The sequence below is a fragment of the Chionomys nivalis genome, chromosome 18 (genome assembly GCF_950005125.1).
Source record: "Chionomys nivalis chromosome 18, mChiNiv1.1, whole genome shotgun sequence".
Classification (NCBI taxonomy): domain Eukaryota; kingdom Metazoa; phylum Chordata; class Mammalia; order Rodentia; family Cricetidae; genus Chionomys; species Chionomys nivalis.
Window position 1 is genome coordinate 5,738,405 of NC_080103.1, and position 22,136 is coordinate 5,760,540.

The following is a 22,136-nucleotide window of genomic DNA, read 5'->3' on the forward strand; positions in this document are numbered from 1 at the left end:
ATAAAATAAATGAATAAATTAAGTATTCTTTAAAAAAGTATACAATGTAAAAAAGATATTTAAGAAGAAGGGGGAAGTGTTGGGAAGAAGGGGAGTTTAAGAAGGAATAATAAGGGGCTAAAAGAGATGGCTCAGCAGTTAAGAACATTGGCAACTCTTTTCAGAGGTTCCAAGTTCAATTCCCAGCAACCATATGGTAGTTCACAAGCATCTATAATGAGATCTGGCGCTCTTCTCTCCTAGCATATAGGCTCTATGCATAGATAGAATAACCACATTTAAAAAAAAAAAGAATGACAATTTAAAAAATGGAAGGGTGGTATGACCGAAATATATTAAACCCATGTATGAAATTGCCAACTAATAAAAGTTATTAAAACAAACAATAAAAGAAAACTTTTAAAAGCAGTCAAGCCTGGAGGCCTTTAAACCAAACACTCAGAAAACAGAGACAGATCTCTAAGAGTTGCAGGCCAGCTACACAGTGAGACTCTAACTCAAAAGACTAAAAAGTTTAAGAGTGCGATTTGGATATATCTATTATCTAAACTTCTTTCCTAAAGTAGAAATAGGTAGGTGGCTTTTTGTTTTGTTGTTTTGAGACAGGGTCTCATTGTATAGTGTTGGCTGGCCTAGAACTCAGATCTACTTGTCTCTACATCCATAATGCTGAGATTAAATGTATTTATTACCACACCCGACCCAAGAATAGGTAGTTTTTTCCTTTGAGTTGATTTAGTTTTTCAAGACAGGGTTCTCTGTGTAACAGTCCTAGCTGTCCTGAAACTCATTATGTGGACCAGGCAGGCCTCAAACTCACAGAGATCCACTTGCTTCTGCCTCCCCAAGTACCAGGATTAAAGGCATTCATCAACACACCCAGAAAAGATAGGTGTTTTTTAATAGAATTTTTATAACTAATTTCCATCTCGGTGAGTACTGACTACTTGAAGGTGACAGAACACACTAGAGAAAATACTACTATTGTCACTCATTTATTTTCAGGTAGTTCTAGATTTGAATTGTAAAAGAAAAGATCAAAGAAAGCAAAGAACTATGGAGGTAGGGAATCAAAAGCATGTGAAATAACATATACTACACATTCTGGCTGTTGATGCTCAAGATCCAGAAACCATATTTCACGTAGAACAAATGATCAGCAAAGGGCCTTGTCAAAGTTCAGCCCTTCCTCTACAAAAACTACTACATTTGGAGGGTAGGGCCTAGAGAAGTATCTCAAAGGATACTTCCAAAGGAGCCAAGTTTGTTTCCCACGGGGGTGCTTACAGCTGCCACTACAGACACCAGGCATACTTTGGTTTATAGACATACATGTAAACAAAAACCCTGTTACTTTTCTTGGCTAGTGATTGCCACCCAACCATGCAAGCCTAACTTGAACCTGCATAAAGGTGAAAAGGAGAACAAACTCCAGTTCCTTCGGATCTTAGCACATAGCAGGTACACACACTAATTAAAAACCTGTTTGCCTGTATGTGGATACCATTTATTCTGCTTTAATTATTGTACTCCATCTGAAACTGAAGCTACAAAGAATAGTCACACCGTCCTGGCTTTGTAGAGAAGATCCTTCAGCCCCACTTACCGGGTAGGCATGTAACAGCCCTGGAGCCATAATATATGGATTAGGCAACAATGGCGGGACTCCAGGAGGAAGGTTGGGTGGAGCTTTTCCTAAAAAAGAACATTTTTATGTTGTCATACAATTTATTATCACCTCCACCCCAGAGGAAATGCCACCCACCTATGCAAAGCTACCTGAAGTTGTAGCAACTGAGCTTCGAGTTGAGGCTGTGACAGTAGAGTTGCTGCCCAGGCTAAGGCCTAGACTACTGCCACTATTCAGACTGGAGGAGACACTGACCACTGGGGGAGGTGCAGAGACAGTGCTGGACGTGGTAGAGAAAGTGCTGGAGGAAGAATGGAGACTCGCTTCACTCTCCACACTTGTGTGCTTCAACGGGGAGCAGTGGGAAGACAGAAGGAAACAACATTAGCAACAGATGGGAAAGATAAGGATCTATGATCTTCTCATCAAATTTGCAATTAAAAAAGCCAACCCAAGGTACAATTCTCTCTGCCAATGCAAAAGGAAATCTCTAGCTACATGCTCCTTGCAACTGCCTGCTGACCAACATCAACCTGTTCAGAAAAACAGCAAAGTAAGTGAGGGCATAAATTCCATAGGGACCAACATCTGTTAGTAGGGGGATAAAGCTTAGAACTAAAAGTGTATCACAGTCTTCTTTTCCACACTTTGATTCACTAGTTCAACTTATAAGACTAATTCATTTGCTAGAAGAAAGTACAGACTCTGACTTAAACTGATATTGTGTAATTTTTAAGACTTGTAAGAAAGTCTGGACTCCTGTAACCCTAGCTCCCTTAGGCTCCCTAGGTAACCCTAGGATAATTCCACACAAAAGAAGTTATAACCATAAAGTAATTCCTTGACCATGAGGTCTCATCTGAATACACTTTGATAACCATGTCCTGCTTCTTTACCACACTTTGATTTTTATATTCAGCATTTCCCAGGCTAAGAATTATTCTACCAATTAAAATAGATGATTTTTTGTGTTATGTTGCTAGCTTTTTTTCTCCCCCACGCTTTTATAGTTCTAGAAATCTAACATAGGGCCTTCTGCATGCTAATGATGTAATTTATCACTGAGTTATACCCCCAAACTGCCCTGCCTGTCTTAGAACTCTCTGCAGACCAGGATATCCTTGAATACAGAGACCCGCCTGCCTCTACCTCCCAAGTGCTGGAATTAAAGGTGTGTGCCACCACTGGCTGTGAGTATACTTCCATTTTTAAAAAAGGTGTATGTTCTTCTACACTTATTAGAGAACACAAAGCCCCAGCCTATTTTCAGTGGAAAAAAAAAATGAGACTTTTAATTATGTTTCATTAGTGCAAAACGTCTGGATTCTTTTGGCTTCTCAATATCCTTTTACTACTTTTCCTACAACCTCAGTTAAGTTCTGAAGAAAATTCCTAGAATTCCCTACTCAGTGAGCCAGGTGCGCTAAACGCAACCCTGTAATCCCAACACTAGGCAAGGGAAACTCCCCATGAATTTGAGGTCACATAGGGCTACATAGCAAGACCTGTCTTGAGAGAGGGAAAATCAATCAAACAAAAAAACTATATAACTTCCTCTTGGGGAAATCTTATGTTTAGAAATCTAAGTTTTTATTTCTCTCAAGCATCATACTTACTAAAAGAGTGGATGTCGAAGTACGCCCAGAAGATGTTGATGAAGAAAGGGTATTCTGCTGTGTAGATAACGCACTATAATGGGAGAAAGGTTGGCATTAACAGAATGCTATGGTTACGCAACCTGGAGCTTGAGTTATGAAACACACACACACAAAGCAGAATATAGAAGCAAGACTGAGACCATATTGACATGTTTAATAGCCAGTTTCTCTCTCTCTCTTACACACACACACACACACACACACACACAAAGCAGAATACAAGAGCAAGATTATTGTAAAATGGCCAGTTTTCAGAGTTGTGAACAATCATAGCAAGAGCAGATGGGAAAAGCAGAAAGTACGTTTCCTTTGTCTTTACTTCCCACAAAAGCAGGACTGTTATAGTCTCGACAAGTTGGGATTAAGATAAGACAAGACAGCTAGCTCAACTACTGAAACTCACAATCCCAACTGAAAATTTCACCCCAAATCACCTGCTGTGTTGTGTGGTGGTAGTATTTGGAATCTCCTCACTGTGGCTCAAGCCACTTAAGGAAGATGAATGTTGATTGGCTGTCGTCAGTAAGGAAGCTGCAGGTACTGTTTCACTGAGAGAGGGTATACTAGAAGTGGAAGGTGAATCGGATTTCACTGCAGAGCCTGTAGCACCTAGAAATAAGAAAAGATTTCCCTTAATCAGAAAACAGGGACACTATCTATGAGTAAAGAAAAACTACAATTTTTACAGCTCTCAATTACGTTAAAAAAAAAAAAAGAGTTATTCACTAAGAATAACTTTTTAATTTCAGGCAATTAACAACACAAACTTCGTTTGCCCAGTGAAGAATATTAGTGGATTTATCTTTTTTTTTAATATTTATTTATTTATTTATTATGTATACAATATTCTCTGTGTGTGTTTATGCCAGTTGGCCAGAAGAGGGCACCAGACCCATTACAGATGGCTGTGAGCCACCATGTGGTTGCTGGGAATTGAACTCAGGACCTTTGGAAGAACAGGCAATGCTCTTAACCACTGAGTCATTCCTCCAGCCCTGGATTTATCATTTTTAAGGGGGAAAGGAAAAAAGTTAACCAAAAACTTTGGGCTGGAGAGATACCTCAGTAGTAGAGTGCTTTCTTAATCATAAATCAGGCCTTGGGTACCATTCTTAGCACCACATAACCATCTGATGGCCCGAGACCCCACTGGGATATGAAGAAAAAAAAAAGACTCCTGAAAGTTATCTGGCATCCACAAGTGCTGTGGCATATGCATGCTTAGGTTCACAACACACTAAAAATAAGTTTAATCCTAGCTTTTTAAAAATACCAAAAGAGAACTTGCTATGTATGGTGGATCATGTCTATAATCTAGCTCATGGCAACCTAACATAGAAGAATCACCATGATTATAAGGATAGTGGTGATTACAGTGTGAAAATGTGTTTCAAAAACCCAAAGACAGCACTTGGGAGGCAGAGGCAGGCGGATCTCTGTGAGTTCGAGACCAGCCTGGTCTACAAGAGCTAGTTCCAGGACAGGCTCCAAAACCACAGAGAAACCCTGTCTCGAAAAAACAAAACAAAACAAAACAAAAAAACCAAAGACAGGGGCTGGAGAGATGGTTCAACAATTAAAAACCAAGGATACTCTTCCAGAGGATCTGGGCTTGATTCCCAGCACCCACATTCAGTTGTGGGGGGATCTGGCACCTTTACACAAACATAAATGCAGGCTAAAAATCCAATGCACATAAAAATTAATTTTAAATCGGGCGGTGGTGGTGCACATCTTTAATCCTAGACCTTGAGAGGCGGAGGCAGGAGGATCTCTGAGTTCAAGGCAAGCACAAAAAGGAAAAGAAACAAAGACATGGGGCTAAAGAGATGGTTCAGTGGTTAAGAGCATTCAGTTCTTGCAGACGAACTATTCCCAACAAGCCACATAGCATCTGCAACCAGTTCCAGGGGCTCTGACACCCTCTTCTGACCTTTTCAGGCACCAGGCAGCTGGTAAACAGTCAGCCATACAGGAAAAAAATCCATATGCATAAAAAAAAAAAAACTCATAGAGAAACTGAAAGCTATGATCCCAGCATTTATGGTACTCAAGGTCAGTTTGTTTTACAGGAAACAAGACTTCATAAATTATAAAAAGGGAATAGAGAAATGGCTCAGAGGGTAACAAGGGTTTCTCTTGGCTTTCATGATGGTTTACAACTGTCTGCAATATCGGGTCTAGAACATCCAATTTCTATTCTGGCATCTTAATAGCAACAGGTACACGTGGTGCACATGTACACATGCCAGGAAAACAATACACACAAGCTGGGTGCAAGTGGCACAAGGTTTTAATCCCAGCACTTAGGAGAAGAGGGTAGATCTCTTGTGAATTAGAGGCCAGCTTGGTCTACACAGCAGGGCCCTGTCTTACCAAAAAACAAAACAAAACAAAACAAATCCACATTAGCATTGAGAAAAACCACCGAAACCAAAACGAAAAAGCCTGGAAAACGCTTACCTTCAACAGATTGCGTGTTCTGCAACTGCGTGGCCTGCACAGAACTGAAACCATTCTGGAGCAAGAAATGAGCAAGAACAGACAAACTTGTAAAAGAGACTTTTTCAGTCAGTTTAATTTTGGTCAAACATATATTAGGGAAACTGGAAAGATAACTCATCTGAGTACCTGAGCTCAATGCCCAGCACACATGCTGGACAGATAACAATCACCTGGAACTCCGGCTCCAGAGGCATTTGCCTCTGGCTTCTGCATTCATAACCACTCCCTTTACCCAGTAATTTAAAATAAACCCTTAAGACCTATCCTGCTGGACAGGTACTCCGCACCACCTTTGATATATGCTATCCCTTTCACCAGAGGAAGGTAGATTTACTAATATATATGCACCCTGAATTCTAGCAATCAGATCTTCCATGAGAAAAGGACAGGTATTTGAGACAGTTTTTGCTATAACCAACAAATCTTTATTGCAAAGACAAATGTTTTGGTTCTTCACTTGCTGAAAGGAACTTTTAGTTTCCCAATCACAGAAATGTGCTTTTGTCAGCATCTCAGTCAGCACCTTCAAGATTTTGTAGCACCATTTCCAGAAAAGTGAAACAGTAATATTCAAGGGACTTTTACCCACTACTTTGCTAACCAAGGCCCAGGGAATCATTAAGCTACTACCTTAGCCTGAGTCAGGTCCTTTTGGGGTGATGAAGAAATGGAGCTGGGATACCGCCGCGTCTGAGTGGATCTCTGTTCATATAGAGGGCCCTGAGCATTATTTTGGGAGGTATAAGTTGTTGACTGAATTGGGCCACTCTGATAGCCAGACTCCTGACTCTGGTTAGATGAAACTGTAGATGAAGACTCACTGTGGGAAATGAAAAGAAAATCCTTAGGAAATGGTGGAGATCTACTACTACTGGAATAAAATAATTTGAATTAAAACAAAACTAGAGAGAGATTAATAAGGAAGTAATAAGTAAGTTAATTTCTAAAATCAGGCACTCCATCTTTTGATAATTTAAGCTATTGTGAGTTTTAGAATCCTCACAACCTTATCAAAGATTATTGGTAGATTTTTTTTCCAGAGGGGAAAATAAACATTATGTTATTATATTTTATGTTTATCAGTGTTTGGCTCACATGCATGCCCAAATGTCATGTGTCTTGGAAGTAGGGTTATGGATGATTGTGGGTGCTGAGCACTGAACGCAGGCCTATATATGACCAACAAGTGATCTTAACCACTAGACCATTCTCCAGACCCCTTTCAGCGGCAGGATGTCACTAGATAGCTCTGGTTGGCTTTAAACTTACAGAGATGAACTTGCCTCCTGAGTGCTGGGATTAAATGTGCACACCACCATGCCCAGCCTTTCTTTCTTGAAAGTTTATTTTCAATTGAATTGTTTTTATTCCAACAGCAGACCTTCACTATTCCCTGTACCATAGCACCTGCTCTATCATAAAACCTCCCCTTCTCCACTTTTTGAACCACAACTGTCTCCCAGAGAAAATTTAAATAAAATTTCACATGCATTATGTGAAATTATGACTCAGTTGATCTGGACCAAAGTCAGATAGTTGTGTTTTTAAATTCCAAGGATTAAGGAAAAAATGTTTGTTCCTTTCATATTCCTCTAAGATTGTGTGTAAGACTGCTTTCCTTTCCTTGATTACTGCCAGGAGATAGAAACGGTCCTTTTTGTTTCCTCTTATGGTTACTTGTAATTTTAAATTAATGCTTCCTGAGTTCATTATTTTTCTTTTCGCAGGCAAAGTCCCATAGTACTTTTCAGTGTGGCATATGCCAAGGTACTGTTAGAGGTGCCCTATCGTATCATTCAAAACCAACAAAGACTGAGGATCTAGGGAGATGGCTCAGTTAGTACAGCATTAGCCATGTAACAGTAAAGGCCTGATCTAATACTGAGCACCCACATAAAAGCTGGGAAGAAGACAGCATATATTCTCAGTACACTGGGTAATTAGAGACATGAAATTTCCTGGCACTTACTAGCCAGCCAATTTGGGCTAGTGAGCTCTAGGTTCAGTGACAGATCCTGATTTAGAAAATAAAGTGGTGAGTTATTGAAGTTATTGAGAGAGACACCTGATGTGGACCCCTAGCCTCTAGGTAGGATGTATGAGTGAGTAAGTGAATGAGTGTGTGTGACAGAGAGAACACATGCACATGAGAGAGTGCACATGCACACATGAAAAAACTTGAGTTTGACCATTCAAGAAGTACCTAAATAGCATTTAGCTAAATGTTTGAAGTCATAGATAATCTTATAGTAAGAATGTATTTCTTTAAAAGCGCACAACAAAATGGTATGATTGACTACTTTTATCCAGTCAAAGAGATATGGCCTCTCCAGATGAAGAAATAAGCACAAAACTAAGCTACCAAAAGAGGTCTTCTGGGTGATGATTCCTCTACCTGGCCGTGCTGGTATACAGGCTACTGGGAGCCTGGCTTGAAGAGGCGCTCGTGGTGGGGGTGGACTCATAATCAGAAAGGACAGGCTCTGACCCAAACTGCAATGCCCCAAACTGCAGATTTAGCCCTGAGATATCTGCTGAGCCAGGCATCTCCACAGCCAGAGCAGGAATCTACAAAGAAAGGTGGGGGGGGAAGGGGGAGGGAGGTGATGTAATTGTTTAATACCATCTTTTTGTAGAATAAAAATTATTTCTTACAATTTTAAATTTCCAAACACACCCTTAGACTGTATTTCCTTAAATCCCATAACTTCCCTGCCTTAAAACAATCTCTGAAAAGCTTAAGTACCTTAGATGTCAAGGAGGTTTTCTTCTTTTGTTGTTTCAGTTTCTGTTGAGCCGGCTGAGGGCTGGAGGATTGGTTGTCTGAAGACCCCGGAGACATCTGTGGAGCCGAGGTGGATTTGCTTGGCAGAGGAGAAGAGGGAGGGGGAGGTGCAGCTGTGGAGGTAGCCACTGCAGGTGGCTTCTCCTGAAGGAACACCTCCATCATGGTTGAAGATGGGGTGAATGCCTGGCGTTTTGAAAAAGGGCTGTGCACTGTTGAATCACTTGCACTCTTCAAATCTGCAAGAAGAAATCCAAATAAGAGGCCAGAGATATTGTTCTATACTAGTTCTAGGAATAAGACCTTCAGGTTTCAAGACTCCAGCTAGCAAAATGGCTCAGTTCAAAAAGAGTCTAGCCACTTGACATAAGCTAGAGTTATGTTGGAAGAACCTCAGTTGAGAAAATATCTCCATCAGACTGACTGTTGGCAAGTCTGTAGAGCATTTTCTTAAAAACCAAAAATAAGGATTTACTTATTGTATGCGTATAGATACATGTCTATGGTTTCCTCTGAGACCCTGGGGCTGCAATTACCTATTGTTGTGAGCCACTATGTGGGTGCTAGAATTGAATTTAGATCATCTGAAACAGTCACTGTTCTTAGTTACTGAGCCACCTCTCCAGACAATGCATTTTCTCTCATGCGCTCTCCTTTTCTTCTTCTTTTTGAGACTGGGTCTCTTTGTAGCACTGACTGTCCTAAAACTCCTAGTATAGACCATGCTGTCCCAGCCTTGAACGTAAAAGGATCCACGTGCCTCTGTGTCTGAGATTAAAGGCATGCATCATACCTGGTCCACATTTTCTTAATAACTGACGTGAGAGGGTAGTGTAAGAAAGCAGGCTAAAGAAGCTATGAGGAGCAAGTCAGTAAGCAGTGTTCCTAGACGGTCTCTGTTTTAGTTCCAACTTTCAAGTTACTGCATTGGCTTCCTCAGGAAGCCATGATCAGGACATTTAAGTCAAGTAAACTCTCTTTCAAAATTTACTTTTGGTCGTGTCTTTATCACACCAACAAAAGCAAACTAAGACATGTACCATGGCACATACACACCCCAAATCTGTCCATCTACCCACTAACCCACTCAAATTGCATATAATCAGGAACTTTTAGGACAGAATCTCATTTTACTTCTACAGGTGATTATCACTGAGTTTTCAATAATGTAGTACATCCAATAAAATCAATAGCTAGGGGGCTGGAGTGATGGCTCAGAGGTTAAGAGTATTGCCTGCTTTTCCAAAGGTCCTGAGTTCAATACCCAGCAACCACATGGTGGCTCACAACCATCTGTAATGGGTCTGGTGCCCTCTTCTGGTCTGCAGACATACACACAGAATATTGTATATATAATAAATAAATAAATATTTTTAAAAAAATCAATAGCTAGGCGGTGGGGGCACATGCCTTTACTCTCAACACTCGTGAGTCAGAGCTCTGAGTTTGAGGTCAGTCTGGTCTACAGATCAAGTCGCAAGACACCCAGGGCTACACAGAGAAACCCTGTCTTGAAAAACACACAGGGGAAAAAAAAAACCGATACCATTGTTCTGCCTGTTTAATTATAGACGTGTATAGAGCCACACGTACAAATCATCCAAGTTTGAAGTATAAAATTTTAAGACAATCAAAGCCATGAGAACAAAAGAAATATTACTTTCAAAACTGAAGAGAAATCTAAGAAGAATTTAGGGCTGGGTAAGCAGTCTCAGTCAGTAAAGTACTGTGCAAGTATATGGACCTGAATTCAACTCCTAGTAGTCATGTAAATAGGATGGGCACAGTGTCACACGTCTATGATCCTAGTGCTGGGGAAGCAGACACAAAAGCATCTTCAGGGTTTGCTGGCTTTTCAGCTGAAACAAGGTTCAAGTTCCTTAAGAGACCACCTGAACACAATAGGAGGCTCTGGGGCAGTCAGCCTTTAATCCCAGGAGGCAGAAGGCAGAAAGAAGAAGATCTCTGTGAATTGGAAGCCACCCTGGTCTATGCAAGAAATTCTAGACCAGTCAGAGCCATCACAAAAACACAAACTCTAAAGAGAATTCTCTCAAAATCACAGGTCAATAAAGAAACACAGAGCTAAAGCTAAACTCGATATATAGCCTCAAATTTTATTACCATGTAATTTTCCAGAATGTATTAAACAGTCCCCTGCTACGTTCTAGACAACAAATTTATGTGTAAAAGATTTGTCACTCATCATCTTACCATACTGCACCAGTGATGGCGATTGTGTTGTTGAGCCCATATCCCAAGAGGAGGTGGTGTTGCTTCCAGATTGAGAATGTTGAGCTGCCAGCTGAGCCAGGGCCTGTGCAGTTTTAAATTGCTCCAAGAACTGGGAGCCGGTTGTACTGCCACCTTTAGCTTCCCCAACATCACCAAATCCTTTCCCCAACATGCTCACCTGTATATCAACAAAGAGATTAGAAGTTTATAGTAGTAATCTTGCTCACCTTACACAAAGACAGACCAAAAGCCCATAGTTCAAATAAAGAATGCTACCAAGCAAAGGAGGATGGCAAATACCTATAGTCTCAGCTAATAAGAGTTTAAGATCAGCCATGTACAAGACAGTATGATGCTGCCAAAACAAACAAACAAAACAAAACAAAAAAACCTTAAGAGCTACCAGACCAAGTATGCTGCATTATTATTATTATTATTATGAGCACACATTCTAGAGTCACAACACCTATATCCAAATTCTGAGTTTGTCTTTTTGGGGAAATTACTCATAAACTAAAATAGGAATAAAAGTAATACACATCATAAAGTTGTAGGAAGATGGAACATTTGTATTAAATATAGCATACACGGTACACAATAAGCACTAAAAAATGTAGTTCATATATCAGTTACAAAATAAATCTAAGGCCGGGCGGTGGTGGCGCACGCCTTTAATCCCAGCACTTGGGAGGCAGAGGCAGGCGGATCTTTGTGAGTTCGAGACCAGCCTGGTCTACAAGAGCTAGTTCCAGGACAGGCTCCAAAACCACAGAGAAACCCTGTCTCGAAAAAACCAAAAAAAAATAAATAAATAAAAAATAAATAAATGAATGAATGAATAAATCTAAAGAAAAGCATGGTGGTATATGTCTGAAATTAAATAACTCAAAAAAAATCCTGAGGCAGAAGGAACACACAATACAGAGCAGTACCCCATCCGAAAAAATAAAAAAAAAAAAGAAATCTCAGCACTTGGGAGGTAAGAGGATAATGAGCTTGTAGCCAGTGTGAGATACATAGACAAAATGAATGAGAGCCATTAAAACCTATTACCACCATACTACCAGTAGGGATAAACCTTGGTAAGTGGAGAATATTCCAAACTTTCACATTTTCAAATCAACCAATACTTGAGTATTATATTAACATGAAGGTGGCCTAAGTATATGCCCCAGGTGTAACAGTGCACAAAGCCCTGGAAATGGACTCCAGCACTGCATAAACCAAGTACATGCTTGGAATACTAACACTTGAAAGCTAAGAAGCCGGAGATCAGTAGTTCAAGGTCCTCAGGCATGATGACATATACTGCCTTTAATCCCAGCACATGGGAAGCAGAGGCAAGAGAATATTTGTGAATTTCAGGCTATCCAGGTCTTTACAATGAGACCCTGTCTCAAAAACAAAACAAACATACAAAAAACAAAAACAAAAAAAACCGTCCAAGGTCAACCTCAGCTATACCACCCGGTGAGTTCAGGCTACCTTGGACTGTGAGACCTTGATTCAAAAAAGAAAAAAGGTAACTATAAATCAAAGGCACAAGGGGAAGAACAACTGTCACGCTAAATGGATATACTGTGCCTATCAATTTTTCTTTCTAAAGAACTGTACAGGTAGATGGTGGTGGTGGTGCGCGCCTTTAATACCAGCACTTGGGAGGTGAGTTGGTAGACAGCCTGGCCTACAGAGTCAATTCCAGGACAGGTTCCAAAGCTACACAGAGAAACCTTGTCTCTAAAAAACAAATAGACAAAATAAAGAACTTTATGTGTGCTATCAGTTTTAGTGAGAGAAGTATCCTGCAATGGGGGATGGTAAAAGACATGAAAGAAGAGTTAAAAAAAAAGTTAAAAAAAGGAAAGAGTGATGTGGGAGTGTCATATCAATCTGTTGATTTCATTGGTTAAGTAATAAAGAAACTGCTTGACCCTCATAGGTTAAAACATAGGTGGGTGGAGTAAACAGAACAGAATGCTGGGAGGAAGAGGAAGTGAGCTCAGACTCGACAGCTCTGCTCTCTGGAGCAGACACCATGCTCCCCTCTCCCCGGCAGAGGCGATGAAGCTCCGACCCAGGATGGACATAGGCTAGAATCTTCCCGGCAAGCGCTCCTTGGGGTGCTACACACATGAATAGAAATGGGTCAAGCAGTGTTGAAAAGAATACAGTTTGTGTGTCATTATTTGGGGGCATAAGCTAGCCAGGCGACCATGAGCTGGGGCGGCAGGAACACAGCCCACAGCTCCTACTACAAAAGAGAATAGACAAAGGGGTGAGGGTGGGGAGGTGCATATCTTCCATCTGAGCACTCAGAGCACGCATCAAAAACCAGCATGGTTTACATAGTAAGAACCAACACAGCCAGGGCTAAATAAAATGATAAAAAAACAAAAACAAAAACAAAAAACAAAAAAAATGGGCATGGTGGGCACACCTTTAATCTCAGCAGGAGGCAGGGATCAGAAGTAAAAGAATCTCAGTAAGTTTGAGGACAGTCAGGTCTACATAGGGAGTTCCAGTATAGTCAGAACTATATAGAGAGCTCAAATAAAAAATGGAAGAGGGCTTTTTTTTCCCCGACATCTTAGGGAGGCTGCAGTGGTCGTCGCCACTCTCCGAACATCATGCCGCCCAAGGATGACAAGAAGAAGAAAGATGCCGGAAAGTCGGCCAAAAAAGACAAAGACCCAGTAAATAAGTCCGGTGGCAAGGCCAAAAAGAAGTGGTCCAAAGGCAAAGTTCGGGACAAGCTCAACAATCTAGTCCTGTTTGACAAGGCTACATACGACAAACTCTGTAAGGAAGTTCCCAACTATAAACTTATTACTCCAGCCGTGGTCTCTGAGAGACTGAAGATTCGCGGTTCCTTGGCCAGGGCAGCTCTTCAGGAGCTCCTTAGTAAAGGGCTTATCAAGCTGGTTTCAAAGCACAGAGCCCAAGTAATTTACACCAGAAACACAAAGGGTAGAGATGCCCCAGCTGCTGGTGAAGATGCATGAACAGGTTCAATCAGCTGTACATTTGGAAAAATAAAACTTTATTAAATCAAAAAAAAAAAAATGGAAGAGGGTGAATAAGAGGGGGTCAAGAGAAAGGAAGGGAACAAATATAACCAAAACTAATTATACATATGTAAATGTCAAAGTCTACAATGTAAGTTGATATACGATAGTAACATTTAAAAATAAAATCAATATTCATTAAACAACAATCAAAACTAACCAACTAGAACCTTGTTTGAATATTATTAACTAACTAAGACAAAAGAGGGGTCATCCCAAATTTTGCACTAGACGATCATCATGTCCACACAACTTGGCCTGTTTTGGGTGTGTATAATGAATGCATGATATAGTGCTTCATGGTTTCTCTTTCTTTATTTTTATTCCAGGTATATTGATGTTTTGTCCGCATTTATGTCTGTGTGAGGGTGTCAGATCTCTGAGAACTGAAGTTAGTGAGCTGTCATGTAGGTGCTGGGTCCTCTGGAAGAGAAGCCAAGCCAGTGTTCTTCACCGTGGAGCCAGCTCTACAGCTCCCACACAATTTATTCTAAACAGTTCTCTCCAATCCCCACAGCAAAGCCAACCAACCAACTACAGATGGAACCCTCTGAGATGACAAGCCAGAATAAAATTAGCCTCCATTAAGTTGATTTAGTCAGGTATTCTGTGAAAGCAAAAATGTATGACTAACACAAGAAAAAGTATTTGTTTCCCACTATATCAAGACTGCAAACAAAAATCTCAGAAGTTGGGCTGTTGAGATGGCTCCCTAGTAGTGTTTACTGATGACTTGAGTTTGACTCCACGACTCTCATGGATGCCACAAGTTGTCCTTTTACTTCCACATAATGGTATATGTGCAGATGCAAATTCACAAACAACAAATAAGCACAGTCTTTTTTGAAAAAAAAAAAAAATGTAGAAAACCCCTCAAAAATCTATTTGAAAGTAAGAAACTGTGGAAAAGAGATGGCTTCACACAACTAATTATTATCAAACTTTTCTGAAAAATAATTATTTTTATTTTTAGTTATATACATTTGTATGTGTAAGTGAATACCTTCGATGTGGGAGTCCACAGAACCTAAGAAAGAACAACTGAACCCTTGGAGCTGAACTTACCGGAAGCTTACAGTGCCAGGAACTGAACGCTGGTTCCTGTGGAAGAGTAACAAGCACTCTTGCCTACTAAACCATCACTTCAACTCTCCAGAAACATTCTTCAAATAGAAAGCATCAAAAACACAAAAGAATGCCAGGCACGTCTCACATCTGTAACTACAGCACTCTCATAGCAGAAGTAGGAGGAATTTTAAAATTAGGTTCAGGACCAGACCGTGCATATGCACATACACACACACAGGTATGCGCGTGCGCACACGCACATACACACACGGTAAGAAAGTAAGACTAAGAAAAATGAACAAAAAAAAGAAAGTATGTGTATATGTAGATCTTTCTTTAAGAAATCAAAAACTCCAGTTCTCATAACCTATCCCTTCCTTTTCTGATATCAGTACACACAACAAATAAAATAAACAAAAGCCTATGATACAAATCTATTAAATTTTGTGGGTTTTTTGCTTGTTTTAGACAGGGTCTCTCTGTGTATCCTTGGCTGTCCTGGAACTTACTCTGTAGAGCAGGCTGGCGTCAGAGAATCACCTGCCTCTGCCTCCTAAATGCTGGGACTAAAGATGTGTGCCACCACTGCCCAGCTAAGACTTATTAAATTTTAAGGAAAATTGGTCCTTTAACACGTATTCTCAATGAAAAATAAGGAGGCTAGCTCAGTTGCTAGAATGCTTACCAAGCACACACAAGCACTGTGTATTACCATCAGCAGTATATAAAACAGGCTGTGTTGGCTATAATGGTCTGTAATCCCATTCCCCAGGAGGCAGAGGTAAGAGATCATCCTCGACTATACAACTATAATAACAATATTATTATATTATATACAACGTCTGAGGACAGCCGGAAACATTAAAGACCATGCCACAGTAAATAAGCAAAGATTCAAAAGCAGCAATAAAAGAAAATAAATTAGGGTGGCCATGGTGCACATGCCTCTAATCCAACTGTTTCAGGTTTGAAGTCACGTGGGATATGCAGTAAGTTTTAGGACAGTCAGAGCTACATTAAGAGAAGCTGTCTCAAAAAACAATGAACAGCTAGCTACTGGTATCTATTACCTTACTCATTTTCCTAAGGCCTAACAAGATAGGACAAGCAAACACTCTCATTTCCATTTAAAGGTCAAGTGGAGACTATACATATACTAATGGGCAGATCTGGAAAGACCTTAGGTTTTTGGAAGTCTGGTCTGCAAATGTATAATGTAAGTAAAGATATGATGCAATTTTCTAGCAATAGGAAACTGCTACAATTTCATGTGTTTAGTGAGGACTGCAAAAAGAACACAAACTTGTTGACAGGTTTAACACCACTTTCTGTTGAGGGAGTAATAGGAGGAAAAGGTTCAGTACTATAAATATTCAATAAATATACCTCAATCCATAAAGCAATTCAGCCATGTTCACCTAGAGCTAGACCACCTATTAGCCAACATCATCTCTATCCATGAAGCTGTTTTTAAGGGTAACAAAGAGACTTTATCCTGCTATAAACGTTGGCTACTTTTGAAAATGTTATGCACCCAGTTAGATCACACCAAAAATCAAAATTTATTCTAAGTTCCCAAGTTTTCAACTGAAAGTAAATTATCCTTAAACCTGAAAAATCAGAGGAATCAAGTCTCCTAAGCAGGGTGATTTTGAGTAGTACAATAATCAAGTTCCTTAGCATGAACCCTTCTGTAGAAAAAGAACAGGTTAAATTACTTTTCTATTCTTCTGTCTACTGAACTCATAAGGAAAATTACTTCAAAAGGACAAATGTTTTTTTTTTCTGTTATTGTTCTACTTTTATTTTGTGGGGGGGGATTCCCAAGAAATGGTTTCTCTGTGTAGCCCTGAAACTCACTTTGTAGACCAGGCTGGGCTTGAACTCACAGTAATCTGCCTGCGATGCCTCCAAACTGCTGGGATTAGAGATGTGACCACCACTGACCAGCCTATTTATATTTTTATCGGTCCCTTTCTGTATATAAAACACCCTTTTTCATGGCATCATGATATACCTGTGGTCCCAGCACCCAGTAGAGAGGAGGCTCACCATAATCTGGAAGCATGACTGAGTTCTGCTGAGTATAAGGGCAGCCTGCCTACTAAGAAAGACTGCCTCAAAAATTCAAACAAACCCAGAAACTTTGCTTGGAATATTGGAATGTTTATTCCCATTTTAGGGAATGAAGTACTTACTATACGACCTAAGGATTGAAAATAAGGCAAGCAGCTGGGCATAGTGCTCATGTTTGTAACCTGAGAGGCAGACAGACCTCTCCTCAGCCTACACAGTGAGAATATAAAATAAGTACTTGACAAAGGAATGATTGTGTATGTGATTTTGGGGGGTTACTGTGATGGTTTATTTCCTACTTACCATACTATGATGAGAAAATGTATTTCCTGAAGCAGGCTGTGATATGGCATTCTGCTTCGAATTACTGAACACCAGAGGCTGCGCCAAGGAAGGAGCCTGAGATGGATCCAGATTAGAGGAATCATTCTCCATTGAAGACGGTGTCTTCCCCAACAGAACAGCAAGGTCAATTCTAATTTGGGAGAGAAAGGGATCTTTATGAATAATGACTGAACATTCTGACATTTCCTGCATGAATCATGGTTATATCAATATGAAGGTTATTTTCTGATGCTAGAGTCTCAAAAGTTTTAATATGTTATGTTAACCAAAATAACTGAGGTATAAGGAGCCACTACAGCATTCAGGGAAATCCTACTAGTGCTTCCAATAACAAAAGTTAAACATTTAATTTACTGATAGCATTAATTAAATGAAATAGCAATCTTCAGAATTTGGTTTTTCTTTTTTCCTTTTGAAAAAGGGTCTCACTATATAGTCAGGCTTGCCTCAGTATCCCAAGTGTTGAGATTATAAGCATGGGCCAAGATATATATCCAGCTGCATTTTTGTTGTTGTTCTGTTTTTATTTTATTTTTTTGAGATAAAAATTTGAGATGTAGCTCTGATTGGCCTCAAACTTAAGAGATATACCTGCATTTGCCTCCTAGTACTCGGGAGGCAGAGGCAGGCACATTGCTGTCATTTTGAGGCCAGCCTGGTCTACAGAGTTCCAGGACAGGCTCCAAAGCTACACAGAGAAACCCTGTCTCAAAAAAACAAACAAAAAACATAAACAGGCCGGGCGGTGGTGGCGCACGCCTTTAATCCCAGCACTTGGGAGGCAGAGGCAGGCGGATCTCTGTGAGTTCGAGACCAGCCTGGTCTACAGAGCTAGTTCCAGGACAGGATCCAAAACCACAGAGAAACCCTGTCTCGAAAAACCAAAAAAAAAAAAAAAACAAAAAAAAAAAAACAAAAAACAACAACAAACAAAAAAAATACCAAAACAAAACAAAAAAAAAGAAAAAAGAAAAGAAAAAACTCAAGACACTATCCAAGAAGCTTCTTTCAATAGCACCTGAGTTTATGCTCAAGTAGTGACCCAGGAAAATGTAAAGATAAGTATGACCACTAGAAAACTAAAATTGAAAGACAGAATATTCAGCTTATCCAAGTTCTATCCACGTCCTAGGGAGGAGAATGAGCTATAAATTAAAATACCAATGGCCAATGGCATAGCAAATTCTACTTAAATTAGTTAAACATCTATTAAAAACTCAAAAATAGATTTAGAGAGTTTCTAGAAGTCTGAAGAGATGCTTGTTTGCACCACCAGACACACACACAAACATGCTTACACATTCATTCTGTCTTTCACTGCCCTGTATAGTATTTCTCCATTTGGTTATTTCTGAGATTGTAATAAAATAGTGAATAAGTAAAACATTTTACTGAGTTGAGTCATGACAGTGAATTATCAAACCTGAGAAAGATCATGGGAACCTGAGTTTGTAACTGGCAAGTAGACTACTGAGGCTCAAAGGTATGTCAGTCTTAAAGGGCAGAGACCTCAAGCTTTTTGGTCTATATAAACTCTGGCTAGTTACAAACTAAAACTCCTGAATACAGAACAAGTATCAGAGATTTGCACAATTGTTGGGAGTAATAACATGCATTTGATTACAGAAAAAAATACAGTATTATTTCTTTTGATGACATTCCCAACATTCTATTCCTCTTATCCTTCTCTCTTTATATTTGTGTACAATATGCATACCCAGTGCCCACAGAAGTCAAAAGAGTGCTTCAGAGACCCTGGAACTGGAGTATAGGTGATTGGAGTATAGGTGGTTGTGAACAAGCCCTCAAGAGCTTTTAACCAATGAGCCATCTCTCTCTCCAGTCCTGTTAAACTTTTTTGTTTATCGTTGCTGTTTTGAAGACAGCTCTGTGGACCAGGCTGGCCTCTAACTCAGAACTCTGCCTACCTCTGCCTCCCAAGCACTGGAATTAAAGACAAGTACCACCACACAGCTCTCTAACAATTTGATTACTTATAATGTCTAATGAAGTGTGCATATGTTCAATGCAGATATGGCTCTTTTTCATTTCTCTTTTTCTTTCTGGAGACAAGGTTTCTTTGTGTAGCCCTGGCTGTCCTGGAACTCACTCTGTAAACTAGTTTGCCCTCAAACTCAGAGATCCACCTGCCTCTGCCTCCCAAAGGCTGGATTAAAGGCGTGTGCCACCCTGCCCAGCCATCTCCGTATTCTGAAACTATGGTTAGTTGACAACATGAAGAACCCACAAATACAGAGCTTGAACTGTTCTTAATGACCTGAGTAGATAAAGAGAATTATTGTAAGCTACTAAATACTGCTGCAAAATTCAAAATTACATTAAAAAAATTCCTTAACTCTTCTTTCCCTGGTTTACTTCAAAACAAGTTACATACTCAAAGCTGGTTATAAGACTGACTGATCCAACACTCGGGAGGCAGAGGCAGGCGGATCTCTGGGAGTTCGAAACCAGCCTGGTCTACAAGAGCTAGTTCCAGGACAGGCTCCAAAGCTACAGAGAAACCCTGTCTCGAAAAACCAAAAAAAAAAAAAAAAAGACTGATCTATGTAATTGAAGAACTATTTTAGGTTGGCGGCTATAAAGATGGCTCAGTGGTTAAGTAAAAGCAGTTGATGCTTTTTTAGGACTCAAGTTCAGTTCACTGCACCTGTATCTTACAGCTCAAAACCAATTATATCTCCAACTATAAGGGAAATCTGGTACCCGTTCTGGCCTCCATAAACACCCACATATGTGGCATACACATGTAAAGATAAAATTAACTATTTTAGGGATGAACCAAGTTTGATACTACAGCATATGAACTTCTATTTAGTACACTAAAAACTCTTAAATCCAACAAAAGGAACCTATGTGTTTTAAAAAGGTACTCAATTTTACTACACACTTGCCTCTGACCAGCAGTGATTGTCACATTCTCCGTAGGCAGAGGTACTGAAGACACATTAGAGGCAGTAAAGATCTTGGTTTCAGAAAGCTGGAAAGAGAGTAATCAGTTACTTCTGGTGTCAGAAAAGTTAAAGGCAGAAATTTGCCGCAGGTAATGTAAATTCAACACCAAGAAAAAGGGAAAAACTGTACAAAAGACTATCTACCCTAAGGAATCCTGAATGAATTGCTATCAAGTCTACTTGACAGCTTTATCCAAGCAAAGAACAGAATAAAGAAATGCAATTAAGACATAGTCACATCATACACATACTCAACTCACAGGAAGGATCTCTGTGCTAGTAAAATATATTGAGAAAATTTCTTTTTATTTTTTTCATTACAAATCCCAATTCCTACCTCTACCCAAAGGACATTTATCTTCCACCATTTTCTCTCTCTCATTGAAAGGAAAAGCATGACCAAGACGAAGAAAGAAATAAGATTAATTGCTGGCTATTAAGAGTTCAGGTCCAAGTGTTGGTCAAGAAATATCTTTTCAGGAATTTGAACTATATTCAACTTTTGCATTGACTATATTAGACTTCTGAGGACTATAATTAGGTAATCAATTACAGGGGATGACTCTTCCTCCTAAGAGTTGACTCAGGTTTATTTGGATTCCTGATTTTAAATCTCTAATAAACAGAAAACCCACTGTTTCCCAAATATAACTCTTACTAACATAACCAAATTTTAGAAAATAGAACTTGTTCATATTCACAGAGCAGATTAGCACAGCTATAAAGACAGGTAGATCTCTATGAGTTCTGGGAGAGCCTGGTTTACAGTGAAGGTCTGCCTTAAAAAAATAACAACAACAACAACAACAACAAATTATATATATCCATCCATCCATCCAGGCAGTGGTGGCACATGCCTTTAATCCAAGCACTTGGGAGGCAGAAGTAGGTGGACCTCTGAGTCTCTGAGTTCAAGGCCAGCCATGGCTACACAGAGAAACCTTGACTCGAAAAAACAAAAATAAAAACAAAAAAGAAAAATCATTAACCTTTGATGCTGTTAACACTGGAATTTTTAGGAACCTAAGACTGACAATCAAAATAATCTGACAAAGCTACCTTACCTACCAATATAAAGGGAAGCAGATTTAAAATATGAAAATAAGTTTATCCATAATCACTGAAAACAATTTCCAAGTAAAAGTTTGACTGTGACCAGAAAACAAAATTCGTTTACTTAGGTAACACTAATGAAAATTCTTTACAAACCAATCATCTGCGAGTTTTCCAAGTTGAGTCAAGCTGGCAATAAGTTAACTGGATAGTCATTTCAATTGCAGAATTAGAGTCTCATGGTCAATGAACAGACTGAATGCTTGAGGCTTAGATACCATAAATCTCTATTTGTTGCCAATTCATTAATAATAATAATAACAAATAATACAATTTCAAATAGGTTGTATGCCATCAGCAGCTGTTACTCAATGTACTACCTACTATCTGCCTAACTAAAAACAATTTTTTGCAGTGATGGGATTTGAATGCAAGATTTCACGCATACTTGTCAAGCATTCTACCACTTAGCTTGTTCCCAGTCCTAATTCCATTGTTGGTACCCTACCCAACCACTCTATCTTCCTGGGTCAATCTGAGAATCAGGTATTGGACTTACACACCTGAACTTGCCCTTTCCATAGTGTGGTTCCAGAGTCCTGTCCATGCCCAGTCTCCTTCATATAACATATGTGAAATGTTCTGGCTCAGAACACTATTTTGGATGTAAAAGTTTTAGGTCAGAATCTTAGAAGTGCATTTTACAAAGTAGAATCACATCCATTTTCTATCCCTAAACATGAC

At 39.6% G+C, this 22,136-nt stretch overlaps 2 protein-coding genes across 29 annotated transcripts in view; one reads left to right on the plus strand and one right to left on the minus strand.

Annotated features, from left to right (window-relative positions):
• Positions 1-22,136, minus strand: part of Ubap2l (ubiquitin associated protein 2 like) — a 59,003-nt gene that overhangs the window by 13,467 nt on the left and 23,400 nt on the right. For all 28 annotated transcript variants that reach the window (XM_057794080.1, XM_057794094.1, XM_057794086.1 and 25 more), the window contains 11 exons: positions 20,280-20,365; positions 17,326-17,497; positions 10,793-10,991; positions 8,540-8,817; positions 8,189-8,361; positions 6,424-6,613; positions 5,752-5,806; positions 3,723-3,897; positions 3,247-3,319; positions 1,780-1,975; positions 1,607-1,695 (listed from right to left, as the gene is read on the minus strand). In XM_057794080.1, the coding sequence (XP_057650063.1) occupies positions 1,607-1,695; positions 1,780-1,975; positions 3,247-3,319; positions 3,723-3,897; positions 5,752-5,806; positions 6,424-6,613; positions 8,189-8,361; positions 8,540-8,817; positions 10,793-10,991; positions 17,326-17,497; positions 20,280-20,365 (1,686 nt within the window). The remainder of the gene's footprint in view (positions 1-1,606; positions 1,696-1,779; positions 1,976-3,246; positions 3,320-3,722; positions 3,898-5,751; positions 5,807-6,423; positions 6,614-8,188; positions 8,362-8,539; positions 8,818-10,792; positions 10,992-17,325; positions 17,498-20,279; positions 20,366-22,136) is intronic.
• On the plus strand, positions 13,441-13,861 carry LOC130890118 (40S ribosomal protein S25-like). The gene has a single exon (XM_057794102.1). It carries the CDS (start codon positions 13,441-13,443, stop codon positions 13,813-13,815), a length of 375 nt encoding a protein of 124 aa, XP_057650085.1. The 3' UTR covers positions 13,816-13,861.

What these genes read in the sequence shown, in the direction of transcription:
- LOC130890118 (XM_057794102.1), top strand. Translation starts at nt 13,441, where the DNA reads ATGCCGCCCAAGGATGACAAGAAGAAGAAAGATGCCGGAAAGTCGGCC.